The sequence below is a fragment of the Pecten maximus genome, chromosome 8 (assembly GCF_902652985.1).
Source record: "Pecten maximus chromosome 8, xPecMax1.1, whole genome shotgun sequence".
Taxonomy (NCBI): Eukaryota; Metazoa; Mollusca; class Bivalvia; order Pectinida; family Pectinidae; genus Pecten; species Pecten maximus.
This window is the reverse complement of record NC_047022.1, coordinates 36550365-36565853: the sequence shown is the minus strand read 5'-3', so window position 1 is coordinate 36565853 and position 15489 is coordinate 36550365. Positions and strand designations below refer to the sequence as shown.

The following is a 15489-nucleotide window of genomic DNA, read 5'->3' as shown; positions in this document are numbered from 1 at the left end:
TTCATTTGGAATAAATTCCCTGTAAAAACAAACCCAACAAGGCCAAATAGACTGAAATGTATGTAAACAAACAAATTCAAATTATATAATATCTTTCTGTGTAATATATTTTTAGATATTGAATGAATTGCACATTTTGTTAAAAGATTCAAAGAAACAAAATACAATTATTAAACTAGTACTCAACCTAAGGACATTAACCTGAATGACATACATAAAAACCATATTGCATAATGAAAAATGTATAATGTGTTGTTCAAATTAAGTAATCATAATACATAACATAAAAATGGAATTTCCCCGAGTTTGCCAACTGCCCCTTATCAAACATCTGTCCATCAAAATGACTTTGTCTGGTGTCGTGGCCAGTTTAAAAACTCAGATTTGGTACACTCACCGTTTTCAACATGTATACATAACCTGGTTCAGAACAATTTTATACAATGTACATTTATATATAAAAGTGGGGGAAATTGTGGTATTAATTATAGTGCATCTACATATAACAAGTTTGTTCAGTTCTGGATAGCTTATGAATTGATACCATTATTACACAAATTGATCCAAATAAGAAAATAAAATTTTGGTAATTTCTCCTAAACATGGGGTTTTAATTTGGCATTTATCATAAATTACCAACAGACAGATAATTCTATTCTGTACAGATACCAGGAGATTTGCTAAAGTAGTGTCTTTATGAGAACATGCAGGGCTTTTGGGGGGGGGGGGGGTGTGTGGTTATATTAATGGGCCTCATTTCCAATTCGAATGTTTTTATTTTAAAGCCAAATTCCCACAATTTGCAGTTTACTGATGAAAAAATCTTTCCTAATTCACAAATTTTCTTCATAAAATGAGACAAAAAGGCCGCTTCCCAAACCAGTGACAAAAAGCCCTGACATGTATAGTATAAAACGTACAAGTTATCTACATGAACCAGCAACAGAAAAAGAGAATGAATAGCGTAGTGTGTTTAATTAACCGTATAATATCGCTGGTCATCTATTGTACGATACATAAAGGTAACATGTTAACACTAATTGAATTGTAAATAGGGAAATTAACAAAGATCAATAACTTTTGCAAAAAACTATATATTTTGAGTACAATGCAAATTTCCAGGACAATTTCCAGACAGATTTCCAGACTACCAAAAGTTTGACCAGACAGAGAGACGGAAGGGCAGGCCACACCATATCGTAATCCTCCAGTCAAATATGACAGGCATATAAAATGATACTAACAATCAATAAGCACCAGTGTGTTACTTAAATCAGGCAGTTTAAACTTAACTTCACAACCAAATCTACAACATTCCAAATAAATATACAAAATACAAAATGTCTTCCAAATTTTGGATTTCAAAATAAGCACCAAACATAACTAGGCACTTATGTTACATAAAAACAAGCATACCGGTCTACACAATAAAATGATGTATAGGCTTCTAGAATTTCAGAAAGGATTGAACCTTTTTTTATGGGGACAAAGAAGGTTTTATAGTTATAACAACTCCCATGGGGCAGGGGAGAACTAACAGTAGTAACAAACCCCAGGGGATGGGAGAACTAACCCCATGGGGCAGGGGAGAACTAACAGTAGTAACAAACCCCAGGGGATGGGAGAACTAACCCCATGGGGCAGGGGAGAACTAACAGTAGTAACAAACCCCAGGGGAAGGGGAGAACTCATGGTAAACTCACTGTTATAACAAACCCCGGGGGACAGGGGAGAACTTATGGTTATAACGAACCCCAGGGGACAGGGAAAACTCACTGTTATAACAAACCCCAGGGCACAGGGGAGATCTCATGATTATAACGAACCCCAGGGGACAGGGAAAACTCACTGTTATAACAAATCCCTGGGACAATGGAGGTCTAACTCATTTTTATAACAAACCCCAGGAGACAAAGTAGAACTCATGGATATAACAAACCCTAGGGGACTGGCCAGGAGACAAAGGAGAACTCATGGATATAACAAACCCTATGTGACTGGCCAGGAGACAAAGGAGAACTCATGGTTATAACAACCCTATGTGACTGGCCAGGAGACAAAGGAGAACTCATGGTTATAACAAACCCTAGGGGACTGGCCAGGAGACAAAGGAGAACTCATGGATATAACAAACCCTATGGGACTGGCCAGGAGACAAAGGAGAACTCATGGTTATAACAAACCCTAGGGGACTGGCCAGGAGACAAAGGAGAACTCATGGATATAACAAACCCTATGGGACTGGCCAGGAGACAAAGGAGAACTCATGGTTATAACAAACCCTAGGGGACTGGCCAGGAGACAAAGTAGAACTCATGGATATAACAAACCCTAGGGGACTGGTTACTGTTATTAGATAGAGGGTATTGCTAATTACCTTCCAGACCTTCATCATGGTCCGCATGGATGTAATCTCCCTCTACATGAACATCCCTAACCACGAGGGATTCATTCCCAGGGGCGTAGCTTCCTATACGCAGGTATGCAAGTGCGTACTCATAATTTTTGTTAATTTTTTTTTTAAAAATCCTGAAGCTTTGATTGTCATTGTTATTTTGTATTTTTTGTTTTTTTTTGTTTTTACAATACCGAGTATTGAGAAAGTAAATGCGTAGACATAATTTGAAAATGAAGAAAGTGGCAGGTACTAGCCAAAAGATAGAAAGCTTTTTAAAGAGATTTTCTTTGTGTTTCTGACACAGCTATGGTGGAACAGAGGTGACATGAAAAATATTTTTTTTTTATGTACGGTTAAACAATTTTTTTTATGTAAGCTGAAAAATATTTTTTTCCTTTACGTGCTCACATAAAAAGTTTCACGTGAGCACGTAATAACTTACGTGCTCACGTAAAACATTCATGCAAGGTAAAAAAAACCATTTATGTAGGGTAAAAAATATTTTTTTCCTTTACGTGCTCACGTAAAAACTTTTACCTGCTCAGGTAAAAACTTTTACGCGAGCACGTTAATACGTTTACATGCTGTCACAGTCCCAACCATATTTTGCTATATATATATATATATATATATACAGACCTTTGTAGGCAACTATACCTGCATATGTCCTGTGTGGGCAACCGTATTGCAATATGTCCTGGGTGGGCAACGTATTGTAATGTATCCTGTGTGGGCAACTCTATTCCCATATGACCTTTGTGGGCAATTATATCTACATTTAGTCCTGTGTTGGCAACTTTGAACAGTCCTTTGTGGACAGATACATATACTTGACTTGACAGCCTTTGTCCTCAGTGTACCAATCTTTTTATGTGGACATTATAGACGTTACGTCAGCCGTCATTGGAAGATTGCCGGATATAGACTCTGTTATATCTGTGGATTGCAGACCACCTGATTCAGTGTGTATGTATGTGTATGTCAGTTGTGAGAAAGTTGTATATATTGCTATAATTGTATATGTGACTGTTAAATATGTACATTATTGTAATAAACTCATGTATATAGTGTATATGGGGTATTTGTTCCATTCTTTACATCAGCGCTGCTAGTCGTGCTCGTCCAGGTTACACATGCTCACATAAAAAAAAGTTTTACGTGAGCACGTAAAGGATAAAAAATATTTTTCAGTCTTCATAAAAAACATTTTGAGCCTTAAAAAATTCGAGATATTTCAATAAACATAGACACAATAGTTGCAAACCATTTAAACCTACCAACCCATGACAGCAAATGTCTCTGGTGTCAAATTAATGAGGTTGTAAAATCCAACTCGAATTCTCCCTTATCCACTTAAATTAGGACAGGGAATACCACTGGATACAACTATACACACACTTGACCCTGTCAAAATCAATGCGTTTTGGTAATATGGAGATATTCAGGCATTTTACATTATTTAAAACTCTAGGGGGCAGGGGAGAACTCGCTGTTATAACAAGCCCCTGGGGGCGGGAGAACTCATTGTTATAACAAACTCTAGGGGGAGAACTCATGGTAATAACAGACCCCAGGACAAAATGAAAACTCATGGTTATAACGAACCCCAGGGCACAGGGGAGAACTCATGGTTATAACGAACCCCAGGGCACAGGGGAGAACTCATTGTTATAACAAACTCTAGGGGGAGAACTCGTGGTTATAACAAACCCCAGGGCACAACTCATGGCTATAACAAACCCAAGGACACAGGGGAGAACTCATGGTTATAACAAACCCCAGGACAAAATGAAAACTCATGGTTATAACAGACCCCAGGACAAAATGAAAACTCATGGTTATAACGAACCCCAGGGCACAGGGGAGAACTCATGGTTATAACAAACCCCAGGGCACAGGGGAGAACTCATGGTTATAACAAACTCCAGGGCACTGGAGAGGGTTACTGTATACATGGTATTTTTTGCCCCAGGTTATTTTCGCCCTTGAGCAACACAAAAGATATTCGCCCCGTTTTAATTTCGCCCTAAACTACTTTTAGAAATGTCTTTTCCTCGTTTACAATCGAAAAATTCCGTTTGGAATTCTCGATACAATTGCACTCGGATTTATCGTGTTCCCCCACTTTCCTTTCATTGCATATCCCGATGAGGTGTGAAATGTAATCAGGTGTGAAATATACAACGTTTACCTGTGTTCAGTTTTACTTTTACCCAAAATTGATTCAAGTAGTATCAGGTATGAATGGTCGATTTTAAGCAAACACGATGAGTGGCATGTTCACCGTGCCGTGACTAATTACTGACCAGTGTTTTCTTGTTCATTTGTCATCGATGGAAGTCACAAGTGACGGTGAACTCATAAAATCAGTCTTTACAATAGCAAGAATTTGATGCTATATTGTGTGTATCATTTTAAAAAATGACTGGATTTTAAAAGTTACTTAGTATTTATTATAATAGTTTTTTAAAATTAAATATACTAAACCTAGTTCGCTGTCTTAGCCCTTATTCTTGATTTAACACAACGTGATATTGCAAATTTACTAGACCTAGGTATGATCTAGATTTAATTTCACATGCATAGATTGGAATAAAACAATGGATTATTTGATTAATTTAGTGTAAATATATAACACGTGTTGATTGTGACTGTATAGAAACAAAACACTTGAAAAGAAAGAGGGTATGTTTTGGATCCGACTACAGTTGGCCTATGTACGATGACTTGTAAATCATTCAATTTAGCTTGACATTTTCGCCGTCATCTTAAATCAAAGGGCGAAAATGGCGAAAATTAAACAGGGCGAAAATTACCAGGTATACAGTAATTTATGATAAAACCTGGTGGAGAAGAGTTCACGGTTGATTTAAAAGAAACCAAAGAGGACAGGGGAAATATCACAGTTTCCCTATCATTGTATCCTAAGAGAGGAAAATGTGATCTAACATGTCCCCCAGAGGTTGGTAGGTGGCTATAACAACACCAGGTACCGGATAGTGTACATGACTGTAACAATAGGGGACAGTGAGATAATAATAGGGTCATGTTAATAGTTATACATCATTATCTGTTGTATGTTCCAAGATGTTATTCCAGCCTTTCTTGGATAAAAATCTGTACCCTTTCCCAGCCAAGTACTCAACTGTTTCTGCAGGAGTTTCCCAATGACGTTCATGTAAATCCTCATAGATGATATATGCTGGTCGGTACCCAAGGTCAATAAACTGGTGAAGGATCTGTCAATATAGAAAAACATATACAATTACAGGGATACATGTACCTTTATAATAAAAAGAGGCCCATGGGTCTTAAGAATCCCCTGAGTCTTAAACATGTAACTCACTTCAATGTATTTACAATGTACATGTATTTCTAAACAGTTCGTGTATAAATAGTAGTATAGTTTCGTCTCTCTTCATAATTCTAACCAATTTTGAATTAAAATGTGATTTTCCTACATAAACTTAAGTAAAGTTCATGAAACCTACAATGGTAAGGGCCATGACATTTACAACTTTGATAAATCACCTTATAGATCAAAATTTTTCCACCCATGAAGAGTATTCGATTCTACCAAATCTGGGTCTTGAGGAATAGATTTTTGAAATTCTAGTCAATTTGATCCAAAACATGGGATTTACATCCAGGAAACTTTATTGATCCGGCGGTCGCTTTGATACACTTTACCTATATATGTTTCTCTTTGTTTCCTCTTAACTTCCATTCTTTGACTTGTCATTTGATTACTATACTGTGATCTTGAACTTTGAAGGTCAAGGTCAACTATTTGAATAACTATTGCAGCTAGCAACTCGTGCTGTAGATGTGCTAATTATCAAGTGTGTATATGAATCACAGTAATGAAAGAAAAACTTTTGAATTGCAAATTTTTGATAATTTTGAATTTTGTACCAAGCTGTTACATAATACTTTGATGCAGTTTGGATTTCTGACAGAAATCTTGACATTCTTTTACATTTAATTAAAGTTACGAGTACACTTTATTATCATGTAAAGTCTTACTGTATTTCCAGCACCTTCAGCATCGATAGACAGAATGCCAAAATAGCGAGGGATGTTATATTTTGTGACGAAGCTCTGTACACTCAAACTGGGGACATGGATTAGACTTTTGTGTAGGTCTTTGTTGTACAGGTCTTTCTCCTGGACCACATGGCCTTCCATGGACACAAAATCATTTGTCTTCACAAAGTCCACTGTACCGTCTTTGTTACTGATGATCGCCTCCACAAACCTCACAGTCTGGTTGCCATCCCGGTACGGGTTGTTATACCTGTAATTAGGTAATATAATATAATTATGAAATGTGATAAGTACATTCTTAGTATAAATTACATTAATCTATGTAAAGTTTGTTACTTTTGAAAGGATTTTTGGCGGAGTTAACCAATCTATACATGGATATTTTCAAAACATTAATTTTAAGCAAATCTAAAAAACAAACAAACAAAAAAACAAAACCCAAAAATTGAGGAAATTATCTGAATTTAAATATATATACAATGTGAATTATATATATATGCAGGAATATACTTATTTCTAACTTATTGACATAGACCAAAAAAGTGGTCCCAATATACCTTGAGGAATCATAGTAGACATTTCCAACTAAGTGAGCCCCAGCATTAAAACCGACCTGTTGAGATTCATTTTCTAAGTAGGATTTGAACCAGTTGTAGGACAGGGCACAAATTGCAATAAATTTTAATTTGATACGATAATACCAATATTTATATTTCACAATTAACAGCTTTTAAGACTTCAAAGCTGTATCATACATACTTCCAAGTCTTTTCATTACATCATCATAAAGTGTCATCGACTGGCCCTGGACTAGCCATTATCCATTGCCGCCATATTAATGGTGCCCTTACCTGCGTAGATTGATCATAGCCATCTGTAGCTGTGTGGTTTGTGGCTCCACGAGGATGGCGTCCCAGCCCCACTGTATAAAATTGAAGGAGTTACTTGACAGTAATCCATCATTGGCACCTATATCAACCACCAAGTGTTTATACCTGGACAGTCGCCGCCTTGACATCCTTCTATAGAGGTACAGAGATTCTCCAGAGTGTGACACATCAAGTCCAAGTGTGCCGACTTTAATACGACCAGACCCATCCTCTGGAAGCGTGACGTAAACACGTTCGAGTGTCTGTTGTATCAGGGAAACAAAACCACCTGCCTTCCCTGCATACACAATATCTTTGATAATCTTACTTTCAGCTAATTTATCAATCCACGAATTGCTCTGTTTATCCAGTACTGGGGTGATGTTTTCCTTCATCAGGTGATACCCATACATAATGAACAGGTTAAAGAACAGAAGTTCCACCATTAGTACACTCACTATCACAAGACAGCAACATTTGAATATCTTGAGTGGGGATAAGACGCCGCCTTTCAGACACCTCCAGTCTCTATCAGGCACTAAGTGTGAAATCTTAAAGCATTTCATTGTAAATAATTACAAATTATGTCGTTATTCCATGAAAGTTTTAGTAGCCAAGCTCATATAAACTGTTCCTTTGATGGATATTCATTTTCACATACTTCTGAAATGGAAATTTGCAAGCTGTTAGAATCAAACTAAACTTGTACACTATATCATATATCTATGCAAGGTAGATTTTTCAGGATTTCAACAATTTCTACATTGAGGGATGTTGTGCCTCATGAATCCCACCTCTGTAGTGATTTCCAAATATGAAAATCAAAACATTGTACCTTTAAATCAGAAGAGAAACCATGGCCACTGATCATGAGTATCCAACAAGTGTACACCAAACAGGCTTACAGAATTACTATACAACTATACACTATAGATGTATGGGGAAATAGCGCATGTTTACACAGGCTCAAATACCCTACAAATGTATTTAAACCTAAACATCAATCCCCTTTAAGCTTATTGACATTAAGGTTTAAAAAGAGTCTGTGCAAACATATTGTACGTGTCCCCATATTGGATTTTAACAGATATCAATACAAACCAAAACAAGAGGCCCATGTGGCATGCATAGCTCACCTGGGTATTTCAGTGCACGCGATTATCCAATGATAAAAACTTTTACCATTTTAACATCAACTTCTCAGTACTATGTCCATTTGCATGCATTAAGCACTTTCCTTTTTATGACTAATATTTAATTTTGTGGTCCTACAGCAGATTCAAAGCAATTTAGGTTGAAAAAATTATGATTGTGCATGCTCATCGGCAGCAGCAATCACACTATGCACTCATTTTTTATGTATGTATAAGCATGTCATTTTGAAATTGTACATCACATAATATCTCTCCAAGACCTCTAATGGATCTATAAACCAAATACAAAGGGAGTGAACTTACAAGCTTTCCAAAACTTGCCCCAAAATCTTTGAAGATCACTCGAGGTTTTGGTGTCGAAAAAATTAAATCCACAAAATGGTTAAATGCAAAAATAATCACAATTTTGTCCTGCATGATTTTGCTATAACATCACTCCTAGACCCCTAATGAATTTATAAACCAAATTATAAGGGTGTGAGGTGTATACATTTGGACTTAGAAGCTTTCCAAAAACTTACCCCCAAAACTTTAAAGTGGGGTGGGACGCGGACACCTGGGATACAGCATTAGCTGATCACGGTTACTCGTAACCGGTGAGTTACTCGTAACCGGTGAGCTAACTTGTTGCATCTCTCACCTTGATATTTCAGTGATTAATGCTAAACACTCTTGTTGAAGCCTTCTTCAATATTTTCCCTTTTTTTAGAGCTGTCTTTCAATATCATGAAAAGAATGTTTAGCTTTCTGGTTCTAATGACATTATAAAGCAAATTCAATTGAAAAGCACTAAACTTCAATAACAACCAATTTGACTTCCTCTATTGGACACTTTGAATTCCCCTCTGCCTACATGGGATATATATATTCAATTACCTTTGCCAAAAATTGCTGCAAACCAAATTTCATTAAAGCACATTATAAAGAAGAAGAAAAAAGACTTCTTTAAACTAAAACTAGAGCATGCTCTACATGTAACTCCAGCTCCAGGGAAGCCACATTCTCAATTTTAGCCAGCCCAGAGTTTTCTCTGGCTTGTCTGGTGTCGGGGCCAGAGGAAACAACATTGGATCTCCTTTTGTCAATGATGCTCCAGATCAAATTTGACCAAAGTCTTTAGTCATTCAGGACTAGTAGTGTTTTTTTCTCACTGGTTTAATTTGTGAAGGGACTTTTTGTTTCATTTAACAATTAACAATCCTAACAAGCTCTAAGAAAAAGCCCTGAGTAGTGATTTAAATTATTTTTTCCTTTCTTTTTTCTCTCTCTCACAAACTTTGGATGCATGTCTACCCAATAATGCTTCACACCAAATTTTTCAGGAAACTGCAAATTTTGGAAATTTGCCTTAAAGAGGCTTGCCTGCAGAGAGATCAGAAAAATTGGCTAATAGAAAAAGATTTTTTACACATGACAGATTGTTGGAATTGTTGAGTTTTTCATTTTATTTTCCTTATAAAATGCTGAAAAGTGATATTAAAACCTCATTTTTAAATATTATTTATTTAATCGCAACCCGCAATAAGTCTAATTTGATTGACACATCAAAGAAACAAGCACGTGCACAGTGCCGCACAGTGATAACTTCAAAGGCAGCGGCGATTTACAAAAAAGATTTGCTGTTATATTCCATACATTTCCCTCTCAGGTTGAGTTTTAAAACGTCTTTTAAATACATATTCTGTAATTGTTTTCAAGAAATATAGTCGGGAAGCCTCTAATTTTGTCACATAGAAACGTGCACTGAAGTTTATTTAGTGATCGGAGATGTGCCGTTGACCGGTCCGTCTGCGGGTAAGCCTCTTTAAATATGAAATAATCTCAATTGGGAATGGTGCCAATTAACAATCCCAACAATAAGCTCTTAGAAAAAGCCCCAAGTAGTGATTTAAATTATTTTTTTCACCTTTTTTTTCTCTCTCACAAACCTTGGATGTCAACCCAATAATGTTTCGCACCAAATTTTTCATAATCATTCATTCAGTTGTTCAGGATTAGTAGTGATTTAAATCATCTACCTCCTTTTTCCCTATTGGCCTCCACCCACCCAGCCCCAGGGGAGCTGCGTACCCCCTCTATATATAATACAATAGAATAGTCGATTTCCTTCCCTTCTTATTGTAGACCTTTGATCAAAATTTGTTCCCCACTGGCTGCAGGAGAGTACTATCCTCTGTTTACACACCACTGATTTTCTTTGGCCTGGTAACGCTCCAGACCAAATGTAATATTATATCATTAGAGCCATCAACTACTTACTAAAGTATGATTATTTCAGCAAAGATATCATACTCGGAGGTAAAAGTACTCATACTCGTCAGCAAAACATTTACAAAGGTTAATTTCAAATTAATATATATTCCATACATGTATGCGTTATTCAGTTTTTATTTTTTTTAAATCACACGAGAAACTGCTATGTATCAAGTTGCATCGCATGCTACAAATTCACCTGTGTATTGTCAACTATTGTGTTAATTACGCATCTTGATTTAAAGGGTTCTTTGTTGACAGTACAGGGTACGTAATGGAGTGATTTTGATAACATTTTCGACTTCTTTATTTGAGAAACAAATGGAATAAATCTAAATGGATGAATGTCAATTTTCTGTCTGGGTACACTTAATTAAGTCCTTTAGACTCTAGAACCAGGTCTGGTCATAACCTCAAGCAGATTGCAGCTTAGTCCAAATTTTCTGATGATCTAATTACGTAGATAGCTCAACACAATTGGCAACTTTAAGGTGATATTAACATCAGAACCCTAATTCAGATTCTGTATAGTTTCCTCCCACGGAATCAACTTGGTCGGGAATTTGAAGCAGTCCTGATTTTTAGCCCACCATCATCAGATGGTGGGCTATTCAAATCGCCCTGCGTCCGTGGTTCGTCCGTCTGTCCGTAAACAATTCTTGTTATCGCTATTTCTCAGAAAGTACTGAAGGGATCTTTCTCAAATTTCATATTTAGGTTCCCCTTGGTGCCTAGTTATGCATATTGCATTTTGAGACCAATCTGAAAACAACATGGCCGACAGGCAGCCATCTTGGATTTTGACAATTGAAGTTTGTTATCGCTATTTCTGAGAAAGCACTGAAGGGATCTTTCTCAAATTTCATATAAAGGTTCCTCTTGGTGCCTAGTTAGGCATATTGCATTTTGAGACCAATTGGAAAACAACATGGCCGACAGGCAGCCATCTTGGATTTTGACAATTGAAGTTTGTTATCGCTATTTCTCAGAAACTAAATTAATGAAGGGATCTTTCTCAAATTTCATATGTAGGTTCCCCTCAGTGCCTAGTTATGCATATTGCATTTTGAGACTAATCGGAAAACAACACGGCCGACAGGCAGCCATCTTGGATTTTGACAATTGAAGTTTGTTATCGCTATTTCTCAGAAACTTATGAAGGGATCTTTCTCAAATTTCATATGTAGGTTTCCCTCTGTGCCTAGTTATGCATATTGCATTTTGAGACCAATTGGAAAACAACATGGCCGACAGGCAGCCATCTTGGATTTTGACAATTGAAGTTTGTTATCGCTATTTCTCAGAAAGTACAGAAGGGATCTTTCTCAAATTTCATATGTAGGTTTTCCTCAGTGCGTAGTTATGCATATTGCATTTTGAGACCAATCGAAAAACAACATGGCCGACAGACAGCCATCTTGGATTTTGACAATTGACGTTTGTTATCGCTATTTCTGAGAAAGCACTGAAGGGATCTTTCTCAAATTTCATTTAAAGGTTCCTCTTGGTACCTAGTTAGGCATATTGCATTTTGAGACCAATTGGAAAACAACATGGCCGACAGGCAGCCATCTTGGATTTTGACAATTGAAGTTTGTTATCGCCATTTCTCAGAAACTAATGAAGGGATCTTTCTGAAATTTCATATGTAGGTTCCCCTCAGTGCCTAGTTATGCATATTGCATTTTGAGACTAATCGGAAAACAACATGGCCGACAGGCAGCCATCTTGGATTTTGACAATTGAAGTTTGTTATCGCTATTTCTCAGAAACTTATGAAGGGATCTTTCTCAAATTTCATATGTAGGTTTCCCTCGGTGCCTAGTTATGCATATTGCATTTTGAGACTAATCGGAAAACAACATGGCCGACAGGCAGCCATCTTGGATTTTGACAATTGAAGTTTGTTATCGCTATTTCTCAGAAAGTACTGAAGGAATCTTTCTCAAATTTCATATGTAGGTTTCCCTCAGTGCGTAGTTATGCATATTGCATTTTGAGACGAATCGAAAAACAACATGGCCAACAGGCAGCCATCTTGGATTTTGACAATTGAAGATTGTTATCGCTATTTATCAGAAATTGCTGAAAGGATCTTTCTGAATTTCATTTGTAGGTTGCCCTCTGTGCCTAGTTATGCATATTGCATTTTGAGACCAGTCAGAAAACAACCTCGCTGACAGGCAGCCATCTTGTATTTTGAAAATTGAAGTTTGTTATCGCTATTGTACAGAAGGTACTGAAGGGATTTTTCTCAAATTTCATATGTAGGTTCCCCTTGGTCCCTGGTATTGCATTTTGGGACCAATCGGAAAACAACATGGCCGACAGACAGCCATTATCGCTAAATCTTAAATTTTATATATAGGTTCCCCTTGTTTGAAAAGTACTAGAGGGCTGTTTCTGAATTTACACAGATTAGTAATATAAGACTTAGAGGAAGGGAAAAGTAGAGAAAAGATCAATCTGACATGGAACCTATAAAGATCATTCAATGGTGGGCGCCAAGATCCCTCTGGGATCTCTTGTAATATTTATAATGCAGGTATCCCACTATAATAGCTATAAATACAGTAGCAAATTGAAGCATTTCTGCAAGAAAATTGTATATGTTACAACAAGAGGCCCATGGGCCTTAACAGTCACCTGAGATTTGAAATATTTCAGTTAATTTAATTTACCCTTTTTGGCCCCGCCCATCAGCCCCAAGGGGTCAGTCAGGGCCACCATGTGAATACCATTAAGCTGTCATCCAATGCTGATAATGTTAACAAAGTTGGAATAAATTCCAATGAAATCAAACAAATCATAGTCAAAAATGTGATTTCCCTATATAAACTAATGTCAAATTTACCCCCTCCTCATGGCCAGGTGCAAACTTGTGACCCCAGGGTCATGAAATTCATACATTAAGTAAAGCACGATAAGACCCTTCCACCTATGAAGAGTATTTGATTCTACCTTATTTGGGTCTTGAGTAGAAGATTCTTGAAATTTCAGTCAATTTGACCCTTTTTAGCCCCATGGCACCCATCAGCCCCTGAGGGTCAGTCAGGGCCAACATAGGCATACCATCAAACTCTCATCCCAAGCTGATAATGTTAACCGAATTAGAATGAATTCCAATAGATATAAAACAAATCATAGTCAAAAAAGTGTTTTCCCAATACAAACTATAGTAAAATTTACCCCCTCCCCAGGGGCAAATGTGTGAAGCACCTTAAAACCCTTCCATCTATAAAGATTATTTGATTCTATCTTATTTGGGTCATGAGAAGAAGATTTTTGAAGTTTTAAATTTGACCCTTTTTCGCTCCGTCCCTCAGGCCCCTGGGGGTGGGGACCATATATGATGGTTGACCTTTAGCCACAGAAGCTTCCTGCCAAATTTTATTGAATTTGGTTTAGGGGTTTTGGAGAAGAAGTTGAAAATGTAAATTGTTTACAGATGCACGACGACCTAAAGAGAGAGAGAGTTGTGGTTGGTAGGTGCATGATCCATGTACAATAATGTACTTGGTTGTTACAATTAATACCTGGATACCAGCAACAAAATTAAAATAGCACATGTTGATTTTTCTGTACAAGAGGCCCAGACTCAGCCTCAGAGCCTGCATCACTCACCTGATCTCATGAGATATGAAACAAGAGGCCCAGAGGGCCTGCATCACTCACCTGATCTCATGAGATATGAAACAAGAATGATGCTTAAGTATATTTGTTGCTGGTAATGCTATGTCAATATATCATAAGCTTTTCATATGGGTACATATATATTGGTTTTATTGTAATTCTAAAAATGTGTGGTTTTTATGACAAAAAAAGAGTGCATGAATCCATGAAATGAAATTGACTTTTGGTGCAACCCCATAGGGATGCTACCACACAAATGTGGATGATATCCATAGCTTAGTTTTAGAAAAGAAGTTGTTAAAACCAATTGACTCCTTTTAATTTAAAATTTAAATCCCTACCCCAAAATTAAAGGATGCAGTCAAATTCTTATCTTTGGTTATGAAGAAGAAGTCAATTGTTGATGGACAGACGATGGAGGACAGATGACGACTGACGCCACAGTATCATGTATGGCATAAGCTCATCTTGCATGGTCCTTTGGACCAGGTGAGCTAAAAATCAGTTTTTCTATCTGAATGAAGAAGGGGAGTAACTCTCATTTGATTTGATTTTATAGCTATATACTGTTAATAATATCTACGAAGTAAGATCGTCAAAAATTCGGACTATTCTGTATACTCGGTAAAACAACATGCATCATGAGGATACCACTATAATAGCGAAATCAGGACTTCTCCCCGACATGTAGACCACCCAGCAACATCAAAGGTCAAGAGGAGATGCCAGTAATTCTGGTCTTTAAGATGTCATCCATTGACCTCCTGGCTACCATATCAGCAGTCATTAGATCCAGGACGTTGTTTTACATGTGACTGGTCACTGCACACAGGTCTTTGGAAAAGCGCACCCAATATGTAATGTGGTAGGAAATTGGAGGACAACTTTGGTCTGTGGCGTTTTCAGTTCTCTACTTTTCGATTATAGGAGAATCGCATGACCTGGTTTGGAATTTGATATGTTGACTGAAGATCATATTGTGACTGTTAAAAAAAATATTGAGTAAGTTTGTTTACCTTTCCTCATGTCGCAAAATTCGCGCTAAGCGTCCTGGTCTGTGTTGTGTTGTCAAAAAGATAAAACACGTAATCCGCTCCTCTGTGGAAATCGTTTTGGTGAGTCAGACGTTGCGGAA

The 15489-nt window shown here is 37.1% G+C and overlaps 1 protein-coding gene across 1 annotated transcript; it reads right to left on the bottom strand.

Moving 5' to 3' along the window:
• Positions 1-2525: 2525 nt before the first annotated feature.
• Positions 2526-15477, bottom strand: LOC117333377. Its single transcript, XM_033892644.1, has 4 exons — positions 15371-15477; positions 7297-7977; positions 6425-6695; positions 2526-5637 (listed from the first exon to the last, which is right to left on the bottom strand). Exons 2-4 carry the CDS (start codon positions 7878-7880, stop codon positions 5455-5457), a joined length of 1038 nt encoding a protein of 345 aa, XP_033748535.1. The 5' UTR covers positions 7881-7977; positions 15371-15477; the 3' UTR covers positions 2526-5454.
• Between the last annotated feature and the right edge of the window lie 12 nt (positions 15478-15489).

Excerpts from the sequence above, each read along its gene's own strand:
- LOC117333377 (XM_033892644.1), bottom strand. The coding sequence starts at position 7,880 with ATGAAATGCTTTAAGATTTCACACTTAGTGCCTGATAGAGACTGGAGG. Across the intron at positions 6,696-7,296 it reads GCTATGATCAATCTACGCAG|GTATAACAACCCGTACCGGG; the intron begins GTAAGGGCACCA and ends ACCTAATTACAG. Across the intron at positions 5,638-6,424 it reads CTGAAGGTGCTGGAAATACA|ATCCTTCACCAGTTTATTGA; the intron begins GTAAGACTTTAC and ends CTATATTGACAG.